This window comes from Onychomys torridus, chromosome 7 (assembly GCF_903995425.1).
Source record: "Onychomys torridus chromosome 7, mOncTor1.1, whole genome shotgun sequence".
Lineage (NCBI taxonomy): Eukaryota > Metazoa > Chordata > Mammalia > Rodentia > Cricetidae > Onychomys > Onychomys torridus.
In genome coordinates this window covers 107083836-107109341 of record NC_050449.1, presented here as the reverse complement: position 1 = coordinate 107109341, position 25506 = coordinate 107083836, and the positions used below count along the sequence as shown (strand labels likewise).

The 25506-nt window shown below is 46.9% G+C and overlaps 1 protein-coding gene across 1 annotated transcript in view; it reads left to right on the top strand.

The window, feature by feature from the left end:
- Positions 1-14888: 14888 nt before the first annotated feature.
- Cmtm8 (CKLF like MARVEL transmembrane domain containing 8) overlaps positions 14889-25506 on the top strand; it is a 56234-nt gene continuing 45616 nt past the window's right edge. Inside the window, exon 1 of the mRNA XM_036193393.1 lies at positions 14889-15221. Within this exon, the coding sequence (XP_036049286.1) occupies positions 15075-15221 (147 nt within the window). The 5' untranslated portion in view covers positions 14889-15074. The remainder of the gene's footprint in view (positions 15222-25506) is intronic.

The following is a 25506-nucleotide window of genomic DNA, read 5'->3' as shown; positions in this document are numbered from 1 at the left end:
GCAGTCCAAGAAAAACCCGTTACATGAGACCCTATCTTAACAAAACCCAACCAAATAAAAGCCAGAAAAATTTAGTGAACTGACTGAATACTGATTCATACTTCTACCTAGTGACTAGTTACTGGTGTGAAAGAACATTCCTATAAAGAAGCTGTGTGCACTGAGGCTGAAGGACTGATAAAATTTTAATGAATGTAGAGTTTAGAATGTTACAGGGTCTGGGAACCTAGTCACAATTTCTGTTGGGCTATCATTGGCCTCCTCCCCCAGCCAAAGAGCCTTTCCTTGCTTATCTATGTGATACATCCAACATCTTGGCAAACAGATTAAAAACCTTTGGAACATTTTACCAAAACCCTCTTCTCTGCCATTGGAAGGGCCAAGGATGCTGTCAGACAGCATCTGAATTAGCCATCTGCCAGATGTCCCAGGCTTCTCTGATGTACCCAACAATAGTTTTTCAAATGGCCCTAATTTATGACTTTCTTTGGTCTGCTACCTACTAAAACTCCATGAAACTTCTTTTGGGTAGCCTAGTTTTGTGTTCCTGGGCCTTGGTCACTCATATTTGGCTCCAGGACAAACTACCCCCTTTTGATATAAGAGCTGATATTTTTCCTAGACACTGATTTGACTGTTCACACACCCTCTCACCCACTTCTACTGGGGACACACCCACTCATGCCCATGTACTGAGTGCCAGCTGTGTGTAAAGCCCTTCCCTAGTCCCTAGAGGAATGGAGATCTCTGACCTTAAATACTCATAAGAAAGATCACCAAAGCTCAATTCTAGAAGATGGTTTCAAAACTAGAGCATTGTGCATGGTATAATGATGGCTTAAGGAGGTGGGCGGTGGTGGTGCACACCTTTAATCCCAGCACTCAGGAGGCAGAGGCAGCATAGTCTACAGAGCAAGTTCTAGGACAGCCAGGGCTACACAGAGAAAACCTGTCTCCAAAAAAAAAAAAAAAAAAAAAAGGATCCCAACTCTGTGTGTGTGTGTGTGTGTGTGTGTGTGCGCGCGCGCGCGCGCACGCATGTATGAAGGCCAGAGATGATGGCGGGTATCCTCTTCTATCACTACCTCATTCTCACTGAGACAAGGTCTCTCACTGGACCTGGACCTTGACATTTCCACCAGGTCCTCCTGTTTCCAATCACCACAGAGCTGAAGTGCCCAGGTGATGCCTGATTTCTCATGGGTGATGGGGATCTGAATTCAGGTCCTTCTGCTTGCACAGCAAACACTCATACATACTCAGAAAAAGACTAAGTTTTAGTGGGAGGACTCACAGAGAACTCAGGCTTCACTTGGGGCTGCCAGCAAGAGTAAGAGTTCTTGCAGAGACTGGGAGGAAGGGCGGTCCAGGTGACAGGCTCACCAGCATCAAGGCATCAACAAGGGAAAATGTATGTATTCAGCCTAAAAATTTGTTTTGGCCAACTGCATCTCATTCATTGATAGGCAAAGGGAGGTGAGACTACACACACTGCCTGGAACCTATTGGGACCCAGATGTGGACCAAGAGATAGATTCAAACTCACCCTCCCACCGTGGCCCTCTGTGGTGGAAATGGCACCCTTGATGTCTGCCAAAGCACCCTCCACACGTGCATTCTTTCCTCAACCTTGGGCCATGGTTCAGTGGGAGCTGAGAAGCTGGCATGAGTGTTGCTGTTCCAGGCATGGGGAAGGGAATGGCAAGTCCCGGTTCAGTTCTCTCTTGTCTCACTGACACAACCACAGCTCCCGAGTCCCTGATGGCCCTGGTTTTCCCTTTCAACATCTGCTACAGGCTGTGATTAGAAGATGGAATTCTTCCCCTAGAAAGGGAAAGGGAGGGGATGGGGGGGGGGCGGTGACTGGAAAGCCAGGCCTCATATGATGATAGATACAAGGGGAGAGCACTGACCCCCTTCCTAGACAACTGATTTTGAGGGGTCTCCTCCCCCAGCAAGAGCTGCCTGCCCCCAAAAGGACAACTGTCCCACAGTAGCCTTCTATCATTTCTTCAGATGCTGTCCTAGGAGAGAACAGGAGCTCAATCTAGATGGCCACAGAGGAGCACCTGTCAACTTAGCTACTCACAAGGTGGGGCAGTGCATAACTGAGCAGCCCAGAGGCTGAAACCTAAGCCAAACTGAAAACCTCTGTGGGCTGAGATGTCAAATCAATAACAAATGGACAGCAAGGCCAGCATCACAAACTCTGGTAATTTTTTCTTTCATCTACTCAGGAAAGTGGCTGCAAAGAGAGAAAATGCAACCCCAGATCTAGGGGTGGGGCTCTGAAGGGTAGAGAAAGAGGCATACTCATGCTTGTAAAGATTTAAGGAGACTCTTTAGGTTGCATTTTTGCCTGGAGCTATTTACCTTCCTTAAGCTTCAATCAAATTGTACAATAGTATAATTGCTTTCTTGGAATTCACTAGCTAAACAGAATTGGGATTTTCAGTATTGACTCTCCTGGTTTGGGAGAAAGGGTGGGATGTGGGAAAAAGAGGCGGTGGGTGGAATTGATGGGAGAGGCAGACCCTTCATGCCAGGGTTCTCAAATGCTTTGATTACATTCTGCTATTACAGTCAAAGTGGGTGCTCCTCAAAAGCCCAGTCTCCCAATTATACTCCACCCCAATTAAGCTAGTCTCTGCAAGTGGGAGCTGCCTGCATATTTGAGAAAAGCCTCCTGGGGCTGGAGAGATGGCACAGAGGAGGGAGTGCTTGCCAAGCAAGCCTCGTGACCCAAGTTTGATCCCTGGAACCCACATAAGGTAGAAATAGAGAACCCATTTGGAACACAAATTGCTAAACAGTCTTATTAATAAAAAACTTGGAGCCATATATTGGGGTGAAAGCTGACATACCAGAGGAATAGAACAAGCCAGCCAGCCAGCCAGCCATAAGTTCTTACCGCTAGGAAACCCTGAGCCCAAGAGAGAGCTACTTCCTGTATACTCATGCCTATATACCTTTCTGTGCCCTGCCATCTTACTTCCTCTTTCTACCCAGCTACATCACTTCCTATTTCTGCCCAGCTCTATCACTTCCTGTCTGTCTGTTCAGACCTCCTGACCACTATGATTGGGATTAAAGGAGGGTGCCATCAGGCCTGGCTTTGTTCCTAGTGTGGCCTTGAACTCACAGAGATCCAGATGAATCTACTGGATGTGCTACCACTGTCTGACCTCTATATTTAATATAGTGGTTGGCTTTTTCCTCTGATCCCCAGGCAAGCTTTATTTGTTAGAGCACAAATAAAATATCACCACACCAATCCCACAAAGTTGTCCTCTGACCTCCATATGCCTGCTGTGGCATCCCCAGATACCTCACTGTCTGTCTCTGTCTCTTTCTTATACACACACTAACAATACTTTTGTTTTGTTTTGTTTGGGCAGGCAAGGGTGGGGGGTGTTTGAGATAAGGTTTCTCTGTGTAACAGCCCTAGGTGTCCTGGAACTCACTTAGTAGATCAGGCTGACCTTGAACTCATTGAGATCCATCTGCCTCTACCTCCTGAGTGCTGGGATAAAGGTGTTCATCATCACTGCCTGGCACAATACATTCTTTTTTTTTTTTTTTTTTTTTTTAAGAGAAAGAAACCTTTATGATAGCTTGGCTGGTAAAGTGCTTGTCTTGCAAGCATGAGGACCCAGTTTGATTCCCAGACCCCACATAAAAAGATGGGCATGGTGTCGAGAGGCTCTAATCCTTGTGCTAGGGAGATCCTTGAAGCTCACTGGCCAGCCAGCATAGCATACTTAATGAGCTCTAGGCCAGTGAGAGAAGACAACAAGGTAGACGGAGCCTGAGAAAGAACAGTCAAAACTGTTCTCTGGCCTCCACATGCACACTCATGTGCAAGCACACCAAACACACACATGTACACACACACACACACACACACACACACACACACACACACTCCCAGGTCTCTCTAGTGTATAATCCATGTTGAGAATAAAAGAGAAAAATCTCTTTTTACCTTATTTTTTAGAATTTTATGTGTGTTTTGACTGCATATATATATGTGTCTTAGCTGCTGAAGAATTCTCTGTAGACCAGGCCAGGCTGGTCTAGAACTCACAGAGATCTGCCTGCCTCTGCCTCCTGGGTGCTAGGATTAAAGGCACATGCTACCACACTGAGATAAAATAAATAAAGCATTAAAAGAAACAAGTTATCTGGGGATGGCTTGGACTTGGATGATTTTGAAGTTCCTCAGTTGACACTCACATGCAGCTAGGGGTGAGGACCCTAGTCCTAAGATACCTGTTCTTTTGTTCTCTCATCCACAGGGATACAGAGTACCAGCCATTGTTGATCGATGAGGGACAGGCATGAGGCCAAAGCCAAAACGCTGGGCTCTCTCTCAGAAAACTGAGGCCTAAGATGCAAAGTCTAGCTCAATCTAACTGTCTTCATCAGCCCCAGAAAACAGCTGACCACCATCTTCAGAGATCAGAGGCAGAGAAAGCTAGTCTCCCATAGGAAGCAAGTCAAGAGAGGACTTGGGACTTGGGAGTACTCCAGTCTCCCCATTGAGGGTATGAGAAACAGGCTTAAGAGAACTTGGTCTTTGTTTCTAGAAGAGGACCAGAAACTTACAGGCTGGGGTCCTCATGTGACTGTCACCTGCAACCTGGAATGTCTCTTCCTCTAAAAAGCCAACCCAGGAGGTAGAGATGTAGCTCAGTTGGTAGAGTATTTGCCTAGCATAGATGAGGCCCTGGGTTTGATCCCTGGCCCTGCACAAACCAAGTATTGTGGTACACACTGGGATCTAGCACTCGTGAATGGAGAGGAGGATCAGGACTTCAAGGTCACCATCAGCTACATAAAGAGTTTTGAGTCAAGCTGCTGAGGAAAAAAAAAAAAACTCTCAAAGCCAGGACACACAAAGCATTCTATGTCCCCAGCAACACACAGCCTTCTCCATTCTCCGCTACAATTCATGTAGCGAGAAGTCTTTTTTTTTTTTTTTTTTTTAATTTTCAATTTGAAGAAGGTTGCAGACCAGTTCTCTTTGCAGTTCTCTTTGAGTTCCTGCAACTTGTGGGTTTAGGCTGTGCGCTGACTTTGGGAGCATAATTGCTTGTTTTCTTGTCTATGCAATGGAACAAGGAGTACCAAGCTGGCCAGATTGTCAGAAGAGTAATAAAAGGCTGTGAATCATGACACAGATGTTGTAGAAATGCCTCTCGTGAATGAGTCACCTTCTACAGGAGATCTCCAGAGAAGTGTTGAAATCCAGTCTGTCCACCTTGTCAGTGATGCAATCCTGGGCAAATGACTGAACCACTCTGAGCCTCCAGATTCCACAGTGCAGATATGGGCTGACCACACCCACTTGGCAGAATTTCTCTGAAGGTTAGTTAAAACTATGTGTAAAGATATGTTTCCATCCCAGCATTCGGGAGACAGAAGCAGGCGGATCTTTGTGAGTTCGAGGCCAGCCTGGTCTACAGAGTGAGTTCCAGGACAGGCACCAAAACTACATGGAGAAACCCTGTCTTGAAAAACCAAAAAAAAAAAAAAAAAAAAGATATGTTTCCTTTTCCTCCTATCCTATCTCAACACTCAGAGACGGAGGCAGGAGGATCAGAAGTTCAGGAGTTCAAGGTCATCCTCTACAGCATAGTGAACTGGAGGCTGTCTGGGCTACATGAGACCCTGAACTCACAAAAAAAAAAAAAAAAAAAAAGAAAGAAAGAAAGAAAAGAAAAAATTCTTGAAGGAGGGACGAGTGGACCAGGAGAAAACTAGATCTTTGCTACATACAGGGAATAAGTAACTCAAAAGATCTCACACATTGTACCCAGGCTCCTTGTGTTATGGAGCAAACCATTTCTAGAGATGGAGATAAATAAAAACAGTCATGTGTGAAGCTCCTGCTCAATCATCTAGCAGACCATTCAGAGACTCCACAGCCTCTGGTTTTGTAGAAGGTATGTTTCTCTCCATCCTGGCCTCTCCTAGATCTTGTTGAACGATTACAGTCTCATCAGCGATTCTCTGCCAGCCCCCCTTGTCCCCCCAGAAACAGGACACTAGTATACCACTTTGAAAAGCATAGCCATCAAGGGGTGCCCCTGCTCTTTGTGTCTGCACCCTGACCGTGCCAGGATCTAACTGGTCCCTCTGGCTACACACACTCCAGGTAAAAGAAGGGGATGAAGGGGTTGGGGATTTAGCTCAGTGGTAGAGCGCTTGCCTAGTAAGTGTGAGGCCCTGGGTTCGATCCTCAGCTTAAAAAAAAAAAAAAAAAAAAAAAAAAGGGCCGGGCAGTGGCGGCACACCTGTCATACCAAGATGGGAGGTAGAGGCAGGGGGATCCCTGGAAGCTCACTGGCTAGCTGACCAGATTAGCTTAGCCATCTTGGCAAAACTCCAACAAGAAACCCTGTCTCAAACAGAAAGCAAAGACATCTGAGACAAAGGACCCAAAGCTGTCCTTTGCACTTCACATGCAAGTGCACAACACACACACACACACACACACACACACACACACACACACACACATACACACACACACGGGAGTGATTCTTAGTTTTACAAACACACAGACAACAGAAATACTGAAACAATCCTAGAATGCAGTTCTATTTGCTGGGAATTCTTCAAGAACGCATAAATGTACTTTCCTACACCTTTGCTGTTTTGTTTGTTTCTTGCTGGTGAGTCTGGATAAGTACCATAGCCGACTTTAAATTCCTGGGGGGTCCATCACGTCTTTGCAAACAGTTGATCGTTTATAAACAAACATCTAAATATTTGTTGGTGCCCAGGGCACAAAAGAACCTTCCAATTAACTCTTTCCAAAGCAGAAGTCCTTGGTAAGCAAAAAACCACTCTGTAATTGTTTGTTTTGAGAGTTCCTTTGGCTAGAGCTTCCAGGTGAGGCACGTGACCAGTATAATTGCTGCTTCTAATTCTCCTGTCCAACGTTTGGTGTGCTTTTGATTGCACTGTAGGCGCATTTAGGCCCTTCCTTGGGTGTGGTCAGCATTGGGAGAGCAGGTCCTTGCTCACCCAGCATTGGGAGGGCAGCACTGTTCACCCAACACCTCAGATAGGAATTCAAACGTGGGCGCCTAATGAACACTAATGAGTGAAAGGTGCTGGCATCAGGACTGCCAGCTGAGCCATTTCAAGCCCTTCCTCCTGGCAGAACTTAGAATTACCAGCGCCACTAACAGAGCTTTTAGGACTGGTCCACAGACGTTCAGCAAGGCGCTAGCAAAAAGCACACAGGGTGTTTTAAGCAGCAGCAGCCTTCCGGCTTTATCCAATAGGGATTCTGGTTTTGTTGTGTGAGACGTCTGGCTGCATGCTGAGGCACTGGGGTGTGTGTGGATGTTCTGTGGAACTTACGGCTGCATTCTGTGGCATTCCTACTTGGTTCCACGGTGCTTCCTACACCTTAAGTTCTGTGAACTTCCGACTGGTTCTGTGAACTTCCAGCCGCGTCCTCTGGCTACACCTTCAGTTCTGTGAACTCCAGGCTCTGTCCTGTGGAACACCCCGCACTATTCTAGGGAGTGTCTACTGCGGCTCCTGCCAAGTTCACTGGCCTCTTTATGGAAACCAGGGTCTTTCTCTCTTGGACCTCACTGGGAGACACGGTTGACTCATGAGTTACCCTCTGCTTGTGACTGTCCTGCTTCCTTGTTGAATTGGTAGGCCCTTGCAAGACATGTACCAGAAAAACTGACCTTCCCTCAATACATCTCCATTAGTATCTGCTCTGCAACCGGGCATGAGGGTATTCTAAGCCTCCTGCTGGGAAAAACCAACCAGCACCCTCCCTTCACTTGCCGGAAATGTATGTATCATCTATGTGTATATCGAGTTTAATTTTCTGCTAGCTTGTGTAACTAACTGCTGAACAAAAGTAGCAAGTGTGCAAAGCATTTGAGAGATCTGAGCATTTTACTCCCTAAAAAGATTGTAAACTGTGGCTATCCTGTGTGGCACATGCAGGGCCTTTTTTGTGTAACCAAGGAGGGCCTCTCTGTCATGCCTCTGTTGCTTCCTAAATGATGGGATTGCAAGTATATAACACCATGTCCAGGGCTAGGAATTGAACCTAGGACTTCAACATGCTAGGCAGGTGCCCTGTCGTTGAGTCTCATCCCAAATCCCCTTCCCTATCTCAAACAGTAGATGTTCTCCAATGGGCTGTCTCGAACCCTTCCTCTTAGCTGAAGAGTTCAATTAATGTCTATTGAAGAGGAGGAGCAGGGAAGGAAGGCTCACTGATTTCCACATGGAAGGCATTTCCCTCAGCTGTATCAGCAGAAATGCTAGTCTAGAGCTTTCTGTCTGATGGACTGAGTCCCTTCTATAATTCCCTTCTCTAGCCTGTCATTCTTTGCTTAGTTGAATCTGAACAACCCTTGAAAACAATGTAAATATTTGCTCCCTGAAGAAACTGCCCTAGCCCAGGCTGATCTTGCTACCCTTCTCCTGGGCAAAGTTGCTCTTGGCCCATTTGTAGCCTAGTGGGGTACCAGCCATCCCTGCTGAAGCTCATTCTCTTGATGATATATTCCTTCAGGGAAGAGACTGGGTCTTACTTTCCAAACTGTGTGTTCTAATAGTGAACCACACACCAGAGGTAAATAAATTTTGAGCCTCTGAATGCAGATAAGAACTTTAGGGAAAGCTGGGTATGACTGTCATGCCTTTAGTCTTAGCCCTCAGAAGGCAGAGGCAGGCAGAGCTCTAAGAGTTTAAGGTCTGTCTGGTCTACAGAGTGAGCTCCAGGCTAGCCAGAGCTACACAGTGAGATCCTGTTTAAAATAAATAAATAAATAAAGCCAGGAGGTGGTGGCACACCCTTTAATCCCAGCACTAGGGAGGCAGAGGCAGGAGGATCTTTGTGAGTTCTAGGCCAGCCTGGTCTACAGAGTGAGTTCCAGGAAAGGTGCAAAGCTACACAGAGAAACCCTGTCTCGAAAAACAAAAACAACAACAACAAAAACATGAACAAACTTTGAGGAGTCCATCTTCTTCTTGAGACCAAGACCTTAATGAGATTTTAAGTTTTTGTTTGTTTGTTTGTTTGTGTGGTGCTAGGGATTGAACTCCAGGCCTTAAGTATATCTACAACCTCAGGGAAAATTTAAAGCTACATTTTTATTTTACCAACACATAGTAATCATAAATATTTATGGATTGCAGTATGGCATTTCAATACATATACATGATGTTTGATGACCAGATCAAGGTGACTAGCTTATATCACCTTGGACGTTCATTACTTCTTTGATGGGAAACCCGGAAAATCCTCTCCCCTAGCTCCTTGACTATATTCAGTTAATTATTGTCAACACAGTTCTAGTGCCACCGAACCAGACACTATTGCCGCCGGCCAGCTGTACCACACAGCCATCTTCTCTCCGCCCCTCCCTCCCCACACCTCTCCCTGGCTTTGGTAACAACTGCTACTTTCTCTGCTTCCCTGAGATCCACTGTTTAACTTCCACACTGAGTGAGAAGATGTAGTGTTTGTCTTTCTGGGTCTGACTGATTTCACTTAAGGCACCTCCAGTGCCACCTCTGCTACTGCAAATGATAGAATTTCACTCCTCCTTCTAGCGAATAATATCCCATTGTGTATATACGGCACATTTCCCATCTGTCTACTGGTGGGCATTTAGACTGTTTTCAGTTCTTACTGTTGTGAATGCTGCTGTAATGAACGTACAAGTACAGCTGTTTCTCTGATATACTGACTTCATTTCTTTGCAGATAGACCGAGTAGTGTGTGTGTGTGTGTGTGTGTGTGAAAGAGAGAGAGAGAGAGAGAGAGAGAGAGAGAGAGAGAGAGAGAGGGAATATGCATGTGGAGGCACTCGGGAGGCAGGGCCAGGTGGATCTCTGTGAGTTCGAGGCCATCCTGGTCTACAGAGTGAGAGCCAGGACCGGCACCAAAACTACACAGAGAAACCCTGTCTCAAAAAAGCAAAATAAATAAATAAATAAATAAAGGCTTGTTTACTTCATTTTATTCGAGTATATGTTTGCCTACATGAGTTTACATGCACAACACATGTGCAACAGTTTGTGAAGGCCAGAAGAGGGGTTGGATCCCCTGGGACTAGATTACATGTGGTTATGAGCCTTCATGTGCGTGCTGAGAAGCAAATCTGGGTCCTCTGTGAGAGCAAAAGAACAGCATGTTCTCTTACCTACTGAGCCATCTCTCCAGCCCTAATCCATCCCACACCCAATCACCGAGCAAAGAACAGTGAGGACGGTCTCTCACCATCCTGGAACTCACCAAGTAGGCTGGACTGGCTGACCAGCAGACTCTCGTGCCTACCTCTACTTCTCCAACTCTGGGATTACAAGTGTATGCCAACACTCCCAGCTTTGCCCTGATCTGTTCTCATGACTAAACCCAGAACACACTTGGATGTTCCCAAGCAGGAAGTATAGGCAGGACAAGGAGAGAAGAGAATTCTGGGAACAGGAAAGCTGAATTAGGAGATGCTGCCAGCTACTGCCATGAGTACCAACATGTAAGATACTGGTAAGCTACAAGCCATGTGCCAAGGTATAGATTTATAGAAATAGGTTAATTTAAGATAGAAGAACTAGCCAGGCGGTGGTGGCGCATGCCTCTAATCTCAGCACTTGGGAGGCAGAGGCAGGCAGATCTCTGTGAGTTCAAGGTCAGTTTGGTCTCCAAAGCAAGTTCCAGGAAAAGTACAAAGCTACACAGAGAAACGCTGTCTCGGGGAAAAAAAAAAGATAGATAACAAGAAACCTGCCACAGCCATACAGTTTTAAGCAATATAAGTCTCTGTGTGTTTATTTGGTTGGGTCTGAGCAGCTGCAGGACTGGAGGGTGAGAGATTTGTTCTGACCTGGGCCAGGCAGGATTGGAGAAAACTCCAGCAAAACCTTAGGGAAGAGTTTCTTAAATTTGCAGAAAATGTAGTTGGCAGGAAATCTAATCGAAACTTATTTATTTATTTATTTATTTATTACTTTTGTTTATCTCATTAGTAGATTAGGAGATGGCCTTAACTCTGTGAGGCTCCTTCCATGCAAAGGTGACCTTTGTTTTTCCTGTTGGAATCTGGGCTGGCCTTTGCCAGTAGAATAAGTTGTGTGTTTTGTTTTGTTTTGAAGATGGTATCTACCCTGAGGGTCTGGGCCTGAAGTCCCTGCTTGTAGGAGTTCATCTTTAGGTTATTTTACTGGATTTAGAATCACCTAGGAGACACACCTCTGGGTGCCTGCTGGGAGGTCTATCCAAGTGGAGAGGACTCACCCTGAACGTGGGTGGAGCTATTCCACAGGCTGGGAACCTGGACAGAATAAAGAGGAGAAAGCCAACTGAAGATGACCACTTACCTCCCACTCCTGCTACCATACCTCTCCTGTCATGGCAACTGTACCCTCCTCAAACTCTGAGCCAGTGAGCCCTCCCCTCAAGTTCTTTTGTCAGGGACTTTGTTGAAGCAACAAGAAAAATAACTAGCACACTGCTTTTGGCCCTCTTGGTAGCCAAAGCCCACCATGCTGTAAGAGCCCAGCTTCCTGGAAATGTAAGCCAAGTGAGAACACTGTAATGTGTACAGGAGGGACACCTTTTGGACTACCTATCCCAGCCAATCCCTGGCTGAGAGCATGCTTCCAAACCCACATGGAACTGAAGATCCTCCATGCCAAGCCTAGCTGCAATTCATGGCCGACAGTTTCCTGAGCAAATAAAATGGTGATTTTTAAGCTACTGATGTTTAGAATATTTTTACACAGTAATAGTCCACACACACATATATTTCCACTATAGAAAATTAGTATAATTGATTGGGACCTAGCTCAGGGTATTTGTGTTATATGCTGTATATGTGCATTTATTGGGCCTGGGAAGATGGTTGGTAGAGAGGAGAACTTGTTGCATAAGCCTGAGGACCTGAGTTCAAATCCCTAGCACTCATAAAAAGCTGGGTATAGCCACAAACTTGTCTCTAACTCCAGTGCTGTCAGAGGTGGATACTGGGGGGATCCCTAGGGTTTGCTGGATGCCAGCCTCGCTCCAGGATCAGTGGGAGACACTGTCTCAAGGGAATAATACAGAGAGTGACAGAGCACAACACTGAATGTCCTCTTCTGGCTGCATACACATGCACACCCACACACTGTACATAATATTCATACACTCCATATACACACTCCATATACATGCACACACAAAGAAAAAGGCATATATATTTATTTTACTTTTTTAAGATTTATTTTTTGTTTTTATTTATTGAGACAGGGTTTCTCTGTGTAGCCTTTGCTGTCCTGGAACTCACTCTTGTAGAACCAGGTTGGCCTTGAACTCGAAGATCTACCTGCCTCTGATTCCCTAGTGCTGGGATCAAAGCTCTGATCCACCACCGCCCAGTTTAATATTTATTTTTATGGTTCTGGGTGGTGGTGGTGCACATTTTTAATTCAAGCACCCAGGAGGCAGAGACAGGCAGATCTCTGAGTTCAAGGCATCTGGTCTATAAGAACAAGTTCCAGGACAGCCAAGGCTATACAGAGAAACCTGTCTCGGAAAACAAAATAAAACAAAGATTTATGTATGTGTGTTGTGTCTATGTGAACACCCACAGAGATGCAGGTGCCCAAGGAATCCAGAAGAGGACACTGGATCCCCTGGAGCTGGAGTTAGTTACAGGCTGCTTGACATGGGTGCTGGGAACCCAACTCTGGTCCTCTATAAGAGCAGTACTTGCTCTTGGTGGCTGAGCTATCTCTCCAGCCACTAATTTTATTTTCCTAAATTAAAGAAAAGCCAGAATTCTGAAAGCCACCTGGCCCAAGGATCTCAGAAAGGGAATGTCCTTGGTATTATGGAAATAAAATTGTCAAGACTTCTTGTATGGGCTATGTGTTCACATGGTATCTTAGACTCCTCTGGACACCTATTCATGTCTCTCCATCCCCAGCAGCATTAGCGGTGGTTGTGCACGCCTTTAATCCCAGCACTCAGGAGGCAGAGGCAGGTGGATCTCTTGAGTTTGAGGCCAGCCTGGACTGCACAGAGAAACCCTGTCTCAAAACAAAACAATAAAAGCAAACAAAAGAGAGCTTCAGTTTTTTGGTTTTTGTTTATTTTATTTTTTTCTAATTGAGGGTGGGGAGGGGAGTCTGGGTCTCACACTGTAGCCCAGCCTGGCCTCAAACCCTTTGTGGAGGAGCCCAGGAAGGCAAACTATCTATTTTGAGATAGGCTCTCTGTATCCAGGCTCTTACTGAGCTCACTATGTATCCCAGACTCTTGTTTGAAACACTGTAGCTTTAGGCTAGCTTTGACCTTGTAGCTATCCTCCTGCCTCAGGTCCCCCAGTGCTGGGATTATAGGTTTGAGCCACCACCCTGGAACTGTTGGCCTGTCTTTGAGATTCTTTATCCCAGAGTTCTTCCTCGGGAGGCCCCAGGCTTAAACTAACTCCTAGTAGCTGGCTATTTGTGCTTTCTTTTCCTCTCTCCTGACAGAACACGCCTGACTACTTTTTAAACCTCTTGTGCCTTTACTTTGAATTCAAAACTGTATTTTTCCCCTCTTTTTAAATTTATTTTTCTATTATCAGCTTGATACAGTATAAATTCTTATCCTAATTGTGAAATGTTTCATTGAGGCTTGCCCAGTAATTGAGTAAAACCAAAACTTATTATAAGCCACAGTCATCCTAGGGTCCCCCTTGCTATATAGTATTCCTGGTTCTGTGAGTTGCAGTTTGATTGTTCTTTGCTTTATATATAGAATCTAGTTATGATTGAGTACATACCATGTCAAAACTGTATTTTAACTGGATTATTTCCTCCCCACTTGGTGGGTTTAGATAAATTGTCTATTGTCACTCTACACAAAACCGGGGCAGGCACAGGGACGTAGTTCTTTTTGGCCAGCGGTCCATCATCCATCAAAGCTCTTACCTTGTTTTGTTTGGAAACACTGGCGGCACCGCTGAGGCCCAGCAAAGCAGAGCCAATAATTCATGCTACTTACACAAGCACCCAGGTTTCAGCTTAGCATTCACCAGACGGGCACACCGCTGCCACTCAGTGAGATGCCCACCTCCTCCCCTCCTACCCCAGGAAAGCACAGTTAGCTTGTCATAAACATCACTTTGCACAGACGGTCCCTTTCAAGCTTGTTTGAAGCAAGTTGCTGGTTTTTTGCTTTGTTTGTTTTTTGTTTTTGTTTTTCCTCTCCAGGGCTAATGAGGACAGTCACAATGACACATCTTCACGAGGGACCCTGGACGTCTCCCCACCTTCCATCTTCCGCTCTATGCTCCAGCTAGTCCCCGCCAGAGTCGTGGCGAGCGCCTTAAAGTGTCTCGTTCTCACAGCCCAGCAATTAAGTTAGTTCCTCAAATTGTTCCCGACAGGAGGGACAGGAAACAGCACCCGGCTTTTGGCGGCTGCAGCGGAGGGGGTGAGGACTGTCCACTGTCCAAGTGGCCTCGCATCGATCCCGGGTCTAAGGTCCGGTTGGATCACAATTACAGCCTCCCTCCCCCATCCGCCTGGCTGGCCCAGTCCGGGAGCCGCCAAGTCCCTGGAGGCCCGGGTTTCCTTAAGAGGCCCTGCTGCCAGTCCGGCCAGGTGGGAGGAAGCAGGTCCGAGCTCCGTGGCCCTAGGTGGGCGGAGCCTGGTTGTGGCCCGAGAGAGGAGGGGTGCGACTAGGAGGTGCCGCTCACTCTTAGCGTTCCCTTGCGCGTCCCTGCACCCCTACGAGCTCTCAGTCCCCAGGCGACAGGTGCAATGGCCGCGCGGCGGCGCCCCCGCGGGGAGGTCCCCGAGTGCCCGCCCCCACCCGCCCCGTCTACGCCCCTCCCCTCTCCTCCCCTCCCCGGCCTCCCGCAGCCACCGGTTGCCAGCGATCCCGCTGCCGGGTCCCCGCGGAGCTCCGGAGCGCGCGCGACGACGAGTGGGGACTCCCGCGGGCCTGATCCGGGAGACCACCCCGGCGCGCCCGCCACCCTGGGCCTAGGGAGCTCGCTGGGTGGGGGTAGGGTCCCCGGGGTCCCGGACCAGCTCCGGGAGCGACGATGGAAGAATCGCAGCGCGCGCGCTCGCACACGGTCACCACCACCGCCAGCTCCTTCGCAGAGAACTTCTCCACCACCAGCAGCAGCTTCGCCTACGACCGAGAGTTCCTCCGCACCGTGCCGGGACTCCTGATTGTGGCCGAGATCGTGAGTGTCGGACCGGGTCGGGCCGTGGGAGGCAGGTGGACCCGGCTAGCTCGCGCGCCTCCAGCTCCGCCCACCGAGCTGGCTCAGGTCTTCCCGCGGGCTCCGGGAACGCTCTTGAGCTCAGCCTCGATTTCTTTGTAAAGTGCAAAACTCACATCCAGGTTCTTGCGCCTTGCGCTCTCTTGGGGACCGACGGTCGTGACCCTCAGGATGTCTGTTGCGGGAGGCTTCCCAGCTTGCTGTTTTCTTTCGAGGATGGTGGCCTATCCCGGGAGCTGGATACTCGGTGGGCGTTTATTGATCTTGGGTGTCTGGAATACCTAGGGCCTCCCTCACCTGATGTACACGTGCATGGGTCCCTGAAAACAAAGCTTTTCTCAAACTGACCCCTCCACACTGCTGGGTTGCAACCCAGAGCCTCACGTGCTAGGCCGATGCTCTACCACTGAACCGCACCCCCAGCTCTAAAAATTTCTCTAATGTTAATTATAAAGGGAGAAAAAATTCATTTTCGTAATTATCTTCCTGTAGTCAGATTGAGTTTAATCAAGAAAGTGTCCCTGAATAAATTCCGAGAATCTCAGCCTCCTTGAGAACCTAAGGGCTGCTGTACGGTACGGGAGCACATCCTGGTGGGGGCTGGGCACGTGCCTGGGAGGGGGCAGGGCTTGCGCAGTCTCTCCCTTGGAAGCCAGGCCTTCCGCCTGGAGTTCTGTTGACAACTAGTGGCGGCCACTGTCTATTGTCTTCGCCCTGGGCCAGGGTGTCAAGCCCTGAAGAAGCGTCTGAGTTCCTGTAGTCCCTTGTGAAGGTGGCTGCAAGTAAGCTTTTACACGTGAGGAAACCGAGGCCCGGAGAAGGGAAAGGAGTCAAGCTTACCCGTGGTGGTGGAGCTGAGATTCAAATCCATGCCTGCCCTTTTCTTGGTCTCTGCTCTTACCTACTGAGGAGATTCGACTTACACTGTCTAACGGGGGTCCCCCTTCTGTGGCATCTCTGGACCCAAGGAAGCATTTGTGGAGTTGAAATCTAGCCCATATGAAAACGGAGGGTGCTGGGGGGTCGGGGAGACGGTGATCGTGGTGTAGAGTGGCTGAGGACTTGGGTGGACCCTCTGAGAAACCTTTAGCAACACCTGTATGGATCCTGGGAGCTTCAGTGAGTCAGTTTCCAAGTGGTTCCCTTGCACAGAAAGTTGGGAAAGTGTTGGCTTAGCTCATTTCCCAAGTGGTTGGCCCAGCCAGCCCTGAGGATATCTGCAGCCGGAATAAACAGCCGAACGTACCGGAGCCACCGCGCAAGGCCTGGCGTTAAAGAGCTCAACAAATATTTGCTGTGTGAGTGAAGGAGTTGGCAAGCTCTCCTGCTTCGGCAGGGCAAACAGACGCTCAAGTGACCGAGCTGGGGCTTCTGGGGGTGGGCCTGGGCCACCTTCTGTTTTCTGATTTACAACCCATGTGCCCCCTGTTGCATACTTTTTCAGAAAATATAAGAGCAAAAGAAGAAACATAAAGGCCAGTCATCCGAACACTAGAAATAACTACTGTGGTGGTTGCCATGGGTCTCTTTAGATGGCAACTTTTGAGAAAGATGGGAACCCTTGTAATTAAACTGCCCTCAGTAGGTGTGTGCATGGGCATGTGTGGGTATGCTCGCTCATCTAGGCACTTGTGGAGACTGAGGAGTGACACGGAGGTGTCCTCCTCTATGCCCCTCCTTTATTGGGGGTGCATGTGGAGGTCAGAAGAAATCCTATGGCAGTCGATTCTCTCCACCATGTGGGTCCTTGGATTGAAAGCAAGTTGTCAGGCTTGGTGGCATCTTACCAGCCCACCACCTTCTTTTTTGAGACAGAATCTCTCACTGAACCCAGACATTTGGTGAGCCTTTGGGATCCAAACCCCCGAACACTGGCATTATAGGTACAGATTTTTCATGGGTGCTGGGGATCCAAACTCAGGTTCTTACGTCTGGGCAGCAGGCTCTTTATCCACTGAGCCATCTCCCCGATCAGTACCTGCCTTCGTTGAACAGAGCTATCTGTGCCTGTTTTAAAAAGTCAAATAACCCTTGAGCTGGATGATGGCACACACCTTTAATCCCAGCACTCGGGAGGCAGGTGGATCTCTGAGTTCAAAGCCAGCCTGCTCTACAGAAGGAGATCCAGGACAGCTGGGGCTACACAGAGAAACCCTGACTCAAAACAAAACAAAAAACAAACAAACAGACAAAAAACCAAACCTAAATAAATAAATAAATATGAAGTAATGGAGAGCAAATCCCGTTTCCCAGCATCTGTCATTCAAATTGCTTGTCTGGCCTCTTGGGGAGGAGGGGAGTGGCCTGCCACTCAACCTGCCACTCAAGGCTGTGTCATGGTAACTCTTATGTTGAAACCAAATTATAGGGGTTTCTTTCCTTTTACAGTTTTATTACCAGCTAGTAACAGCCGGGTACTTGAGCTGTGGATTGTAGGATGCTGCAATCTTATAACTATTACAAGCACTTGACACAGAATCAAGGTGATTGCAACAATCTCAGCTAATTGAACCCTTCCTGTTATTGGTGGCTTTCAAATGAAGTACGGCCTCCATGTGATAACGACGTGAAGTCCCCTTTATTTACTGCACTGTCACAAGCAGACTTAGCTGAGGAGGCAGAGATTGGGTGGACTGAGGGCCAGGGTCTAAGGCACCATCTTGTCAGCTCCTGAGCAATTTCCTCTTCACAGAAGTCTGCAGAAAAATCAGAGAAAAAAGGAACTTTGAAAGGATGAGCTGCCGCTCCCACAGTGGTTCTTCCCAGGCACCCTGCCCTTCCTCATCTGTAAGTGGGGAGCATCTTGAAGTGTGACTGTTATAATGCAGGGGATTCTGCTGCTTGGCTAGTGCCCCACGCAGGCCAGGGATGTCAAACATCTTGAAATGGGGGGGGGGGGTAGTTCCAGCACAAAGACCTGCTGTGGGCCTACTGTTCGTAGGCAAGCACTCTTGGTGAACCATTATTTACCTCTTAGGGTATGTTCTGGAGTTTCTTAAAAGTTACGCTACTTATCCGTAATTCTTAGACAATGTAGCCTCCTAAACAGCTCTTCTTGCTGGGGTCCTGGTGGTTAATGGGTCTGCTTGACAGTAATTAATCACCTGGGAGACAGGCTTGTCTGGGAGGGAGTTTCTAGATTGGGTTAATGGTGATGGCAAAACTCCCCTGAGAGTAGCAGCAGCACCCCAGGGTGGGACCCCTAGCTGAGTGAAAGTGAGCTGATCACTAGGACTCACCCCCTGTTTCCTGACTATGGATGCAGTGCGACCAGCTGCCTCCTGCTTCTGTCTCCCTGGTGCACTGTACCCCAGAGCCGTGAGCCCAACCAAACTCTCCCTCCTCTGTTGCTTTTCTCTGTCTCGGCGTGAAGAGAGCAGCTAATACAGTGACCATCTAAGTTGTCCTGCTCTTTGTCCCCCAGATCCGCCCCTCTCCTGCCCTCACCCAAAAGTCTGACTGGGGACTCAGAAGGACCACTGTGCTGCTCCCATGTACTCTTGTTTTATCCGCTGAGGCAGAGTGAGAAGAAACTGGATCCAGGCACCCATTCCCCAGGGTTCCTGGCTGCCCAGCGGTCTGGCTGGCAATTCTCCACATCTGCTGTTTCCTCTGGCTTTAATACCTGTTCATTCCCTGCCTCTCACCGCCGGCCACTTCCACATCTCTGCAGTTTTCTTGCACCCGGCTTTCCCAGGAACCTGTATCCAGCTCCACTTAGATTACTTAATCCGTGCAGGCCTCTCCTTCCTCCTTCCTTCCTTCCTTCCTTCCTTCCTTCCTTCCTTCCTTCCTTCCTCCTTCCTTCCTTCCTTCCTTCCTTCCTTCCTTCCTCCTTCCTTCCTTCCTTCCTTCCTTCCTTCCTTCCTTCCTCCTTCCTTCCTTCCTTCCTTCCTTCCTTCCTTCCTCTTTCTTTCCTTCCCTCCATCTTTCCTTCCTTCCTTCCAATGTGGAATGCTTCACAAATTTGCGTTGTCATCTTTGTGAGGGGCCATGCTAATCTCTGTAAGTGAGCACATGTCCTGTTTTCTGCTGACACTGAATACCTTTTCTCATGTGACTAGCCCCATTCCCTTTTTTAAAGATTATTTTATTTTTAGTCATGTGTATTCACCTGTCTGTGAGTGCTGGTGCCCTCAGAAGCTAGAGGCATCAGATTTCCTGGAGCTGAAGTTGCAGGCAGTTGTAAGCCACCCAGTGTGGGTGCTGGGAACTGTGTTATAGTCCCCTGCAAGCACAGCAGGCGCTGTGAACCACTGAGCCATCTTCCCGACCTGCTGTGTGTATCCTTAGAGTTGTATTCTTTCATAATAGTATATCATGTACTTTGGTCATATCTCCTCCCACTTATTCCCTTTTTCTTTCTTTTTTCTCTTCATTCACTTATTCCCCCAGCCTTTTTTTTTAATCAACCCTGAAATAATTTTAATATTTTATGATCTATATACATTAATAGATATTGGGTAAAAATGTATTATCTGGTTTTTAGAGTATATCAAATACTTCTCTCGGCCGTCGTATATACATACACATACATTTATCTTTTATCTGAGACATTTTTAACATGTGCTTATTATTTTCTATATGTATGAACATACCACAGAATGCATGTGGAGGTCAGAGGACAATTTTCAGGAACTGGTGCTTTCCCTGTGTGGGTCGCAGGGATCAGACTCAGGACAGACTTGGCAGAAAGGGCCTTTACTTGCTGACCCATTTCAAAGGCACTTAAAATAGAATGCTTCTTAAGAAAATAATCTAAAGGTCATTAATAGATTGTGTGAACAAAAAGAAAGTTTTAACTATACTTTGGGGAAAGTTAGTATGTATCGTGATTTTCAAAAACAAAACACATTCAATGCTTTGCAAAGTTACATGTTACAGAGCCCTTCTCAGTCAGGTCCTTCACTCTGCTAGGTACTTGCCCGGCTTTTTTATTTTCCTTGTTCGGTGAGACAGGGTCTTACCACGTAGCCCTGGCTACACTGAGACTCACTATGTTGACCAGGCTTGCCTAGAAATAGATGAGGTCCGCCTGGGCCTGCCTCATGAGTTTGGGGATTGGGATCAAAGGCGTGTGCTACCAGGTGTGTCCCCTTACTCTTACATTTTTTTTTTTTTAAAAAGCATCCGTTATTTATATAATTTCTACCTCCCTGACCAACTTGCTTTTGTTTTTTAAAAAAATATTTATTATTTTATGTGCATGGGTGTTCTTCCTGCATTGGAATTTAGACACCACATGTGTACCTGGTGCCTGAGGAAGCCGAAACAGAGTTAGGTGCCCTGGAACTGGCATTATAGATAGTTGTGAGTGGCCGTGCGGATGCAAGAGCAGCCTTGCCTTTAATTAACCCCTTAACCAACTCCCCAGGCGCTGCTTACTCCATTTTTATGCTCACATGGTATCCCAGAAACATCCAGACTCCTACTGTTGTAAATATGCTTGTTTCCTTCTTTGAACAACATTTTTGTTTGCTTGTTTTCCGAGACAGGGTTTCTCTGTGTAGCCTTGACTGTCCTTGAACTCTCAGAGATCCTCCTGCCTCTACCTCCCCAGTGCTGGGATTAAAGGCGCAGGCCACCACCACCTGGCTTTGAGCAACATTTTAACAAACATCCTTAAGGCTAAATGAATCTCTCTGGCCAGGGGGTGGTGGCACATGCCTTTGATCCCAGCCCTCGGAAGGCAGAGGTAGGTGGATCTCTGAATTCTAGGGCAGCCTGGTCTACAGAGCAAGTTCCAGGAAAGAATCTCTCTGGGTCATTTTACTCTTAGAGTACTTAGAATCCATTTTAAAGGATGAAGCCATGGTGGTCATGCACCTCATAAGGGGTGCCTGTGAGAGCATGGGTAAGGGGTTAGTTACTGAGGAGTAGGATCCCTCCTCAGCACCTGTGGCTCTTTAGGGAGGGAGGGGTCTTGGGCAGGTCTCAAGCAAGTAGCCACAGCTGCTGTGAGTTTGGGGGTCCAGCAGTCCTGTTGCACCCCATCCTCCGGCTCTTACTTCCTGCCTCCTCCCCTGCTGTGCCTGGGCCTTAGAAGGGGTGATACAGACGTCCCATGTAGGGTAAAGCATTCAGCTGTCACTTAGTCACGGCACTCTGACCAGTTATGAGTCTCTGCATTAACCACCACACACTGCAAACAGAAGGCTCCCTGGCCCAGGCTGAGGGCAGCACTAATCTATGGGTACAAACAGAAATATTTAGAAAGTATGATACCGTGTCCATTTAGCAAAATAACAATAGTGTCCCCCACTGGGGAGGAGCGGGAGGGGTTATGTCCTCCCTGGCCATGATTTTGTGACCAGGTTTAGCTTTACTGAGATCTAACTCATTTGTAAAGTTGACCTTTTATAAGGTGTGCAATTCAGGGGATCATAGATGATTATAGGTTTGGACACATTGTCCCCATTAGCTAATTGGAACTTCACCTCATTAAAGAGCATTGTACCTGCTAGCAGTCACTCCCTATTCTTCCCATTCATCTGCCTGGGGGAAATTATTAACCTACTTTCTGTCTTGGTGGATTTGCCTGCTCTGTACATTACATATAAACAGAGCCCTTACTCTTCAAAGGCTGTCATTGAGCATCATGTTTCCAAGAATCATCCATGCAGTCCACAAAATGCTTGCTTCACAAGCATGAGGGTCTGAGTTCAGATCCCCAGCACCCCTGTAAAAAGCTGGGTGAGGTGGCACGCGCCTATAACCCCAGTGCTAAGGGTGGAGACAAGTGGATCTACAAGCTTACTGGCCCACTGATGAGCTCCAGGTCCAATGAGAGACTCTGTCTCAAAAAGAAAAAAAAAAAAGAAAAAGAAAAATAGGTGTACAGCAATGGAGGAGGACATCTGAAATCATCCTCTGGCTTCTGCATGTGTACCCATGGGCATGTGTACATGCACATACATACATACTACACACACATATACATATACACACCAACAGATATCAAGATACAACCATTCTGTAGAGTGTCTGAGTATTTTATTATTTCTGTAGTCAAATGCTGCTCCATCCCATTGATGTGTACATGATTTGGTTTATGCAGACATTTGAGTTGCCCCCATATTTTAACCATTATGAATATTACAGTGAACCTTAATGGAAAAGCTTCTTTAAAAGACATGGTTTTGTTGTTTGTTTTGCTTATTCTTTGGGGCATTTAGCTAAAGAAATGGAATCACATGGGACGACTCAGATTAATATCTTGAGACTTCAGTAGACTGTTTCCAAAGCTGCTGGGTTGTTTGCTGTCCATCAAGGCTATGAGGCTTTTGTTTCTCACCAAGGACATTCTTTCATTCTAGTCATCCTGCTGGGTGTGAAGCGATCCACCATTGTGGGTTTGGTGTGTGTGTGTGTGTGTGTGTGTGTGTGTGTGTGTGTGTGTGTGTGTTTGTGTTTTTTTTTTTTTTTTTTTTTTTGAGAAATGTCTATTTAAATCCTTTGCTAATTTAAAAATTAATTCGTGTGTGTTTGTGTGCACATATGTGGATATGCATGTTGTTGTGGGGGGTGAACATGCTATGAGTGTATACAACTTCTAATGTCCACCTGGTTTGGAAACAGGGTCCCTCTTCGGCCTGGAGCTTGCACAACAGGCTAGCCTGGTGGCCACTGATCCCCAGGAATCCTCCAATCTCTGCCTCCTCAGCCCTGGGATTACAAACAAGCATTACTACAGTAGGCTTCCCTCCCCCCACCCCCCTAAATATAAATCCCTGTAGCAAATGCCTTCAATCCCAGCAGAGGCAGGCAGGTCTCTGTGAGTTCGAGGCCAGCCTGGTCTACAAGCGAGTTCTAGGATAGCCAGGGCTACACAGAGAAACCCTGTCTGAGTGCTTACAAAGCAAGCATTTTACTGACTTGATCTATTTCCCCAGACCTGGTTTGCTTTTTAATCTTTTTTATCCTGAGTTCTCTCTGTAACCTGCTATAAATTCCTCAACAGCTCCACACCTTGAAAACTTTTCTCCCATGCTATGAGTTGATTTTTTTTTCTACTTTTCTTGATAGTGTTCTTTGACATGCACTGCTTATTGTGATGTAATCCAGTTTCCTTCTTTTATGCTTTCAGGTTTATTCTTTTTATTTTGTGTGTATGAGTGTTTTGTGTGTGTATGTATGTGCACCATGTCTGTGCATGCTGCCTGCAGAGGTCAGGAGAAGGTACCAGAGCCCCTGGAAGTGGAGTTACAGGTGATTTGAGCCACTCTGTGGGTGCTGGGAACTGAACCTGGGTCCTCTGCAAGAGCAGCCAGTGCTGATAACTACTGAGCTATATCTCTAGCCTCCAGTTTTTCATTTTGTTGTATGTGCATTTTGTCATTTCCAGGAAATTTTTACCTTATTAAGTCATAGGCATTCACTGCTGTGTTTATTCCCCATTCATTTTATGCTTTTTTTTATGGTAAAGATGTCACTTCAGAGCCAGGCAGTGGTGGTGCACGCCTTTAATCCCAGCACTTGGGAGGCAGAGCCAGGTGGATCTCTATGAGTTCGCGGCCAGCCTGATCTACAGAACAAGATCCAGGACAGGCACCAAAACTACACAGAGAAACCCGAGAAAGAAAGAAAGATCTAATCATACTTTAAAAGATATACTTAATAAACAGAAAGGTGTTTTAATAAACAGAAAGGTGTTGATTTCACTTCAGTCTTTTACAGACAGCTAGCTGTCCAGTTGTCCCAGCACTTGTTGACAAGCTGCCTACCTTGTCATAGGCATAGACTCAGCATCCCTAATATGAACTGTGCTTAGTGGCAGGGGCACATATTTGTTTATTAGTGACAGTGCCTATAGCTCTGTCATAACCCATTTTATGACTGTTCTATGGTTGCCACCTTCTCTGTGGTGACTGAGCAGCCACTCTTCAGACGGGTGTTTTCCTGTTCTGTTCCTCCTCTTTCTCTTCAGCTGGTTACCCTTGTACCCAGGGGCTTCCCTAGCTATGGTGCCTAATTAGTGCATAGGTCCTAAACAAAACGTTCCCCACAACTGCAAATGGGATAACACCTTCACAAGTCACCGGAGTCTGTTAACTCACAGGGGCGTGCCCAGGTAGAGTGGACCAGAGACATTTTACATCCTGTCCATCTGTAACCCTCGCCAAGGTGCTAGACCCTAGAATGTAACAGCTTTGAGGTAGGAGGGTGGGCACTGGGATTAGTTTTCTAAATTACGGTTTCTTCTTTCTTTCTTTTTTTCTCTTTCTCTCTTAAAAAAAAAAAAAAAAACACTATGGCTTTATAGAAGATAGCCTCACGGATGTGCTAAACTCAGAGACCCCTTCTCTCTGAAGACCAGAGACCCTTACCCTCTAAATTTTGTAAATGTGGTGTTTCCTGTTCTGTTGGTTATTGAAGCCCCCACCTTCCCCACAGCCCCTCTTACCCTACCTGCCCAGAATGGCCCTGTTACTAAAGAATAGTTCACCTGAGTGAATAATTCATCTTATTTCTGTTGAGCCTGGGAAGAACTTTTATTGCCTAACACATTTCCATTTAATCCGTGTCCACCTCTGGGGGAAGCGTCATCACCACCTTGTGCGGTAGCGGTTGAACCTTGTTCACAGCCCATGTGGCTGCTTTTTACCCTGTGCTCTGACCTCCTTCAGTTTTCTGAAAATCTCTCTCTTCCCCATCCTTGGGAGATAACTACTCAGGTCACACAATCCTGAACTGACAGCTACTGTGTTTCATGTCAGGATATCCAAGGGGTCTTCTTCCTTCTGTTTTACTGGTTTTGTGGCTGATTTCCAAGTTGGCAGGCGGTTGGTTATAAACTGGCATTTCTCTCTGGTTTAAAGCCTTCAATTTTCATTTTTTCCTTTGTTATTATAATCAGCAGCCTCATTACAATATGTCAAGCAGGGGGATTATTAATTTAGCCTTAGATTTGATTTGGATTTTTCTCCCCTGTGTGGCCCTGACTGTCCTGGCAGTCACTATGTAGTCCAGGCTGGACTGGAACTCAGAGATTCCCCCCTCCCCCTGCCTCTGCCTTCTGAGTGTTAGGATCAAAGGCGTGCAACAACACCACCCAGCCTCGATGTGGGATTTGGAGTGTCTGGAGTGTCGATCCTTCTATTGAAGAGACTCCTCCAGTGTCTCTTTATTTCATTAATTCTGGTCTTGCCCAAGCTGACCTTGACTACCTAACTGTGTAGTCAAGGATGACCTCGAACTCTTGATTTTGCTGCCTCAGCCTCCAAGTGCTGGGATTGCAGGTGTGTGC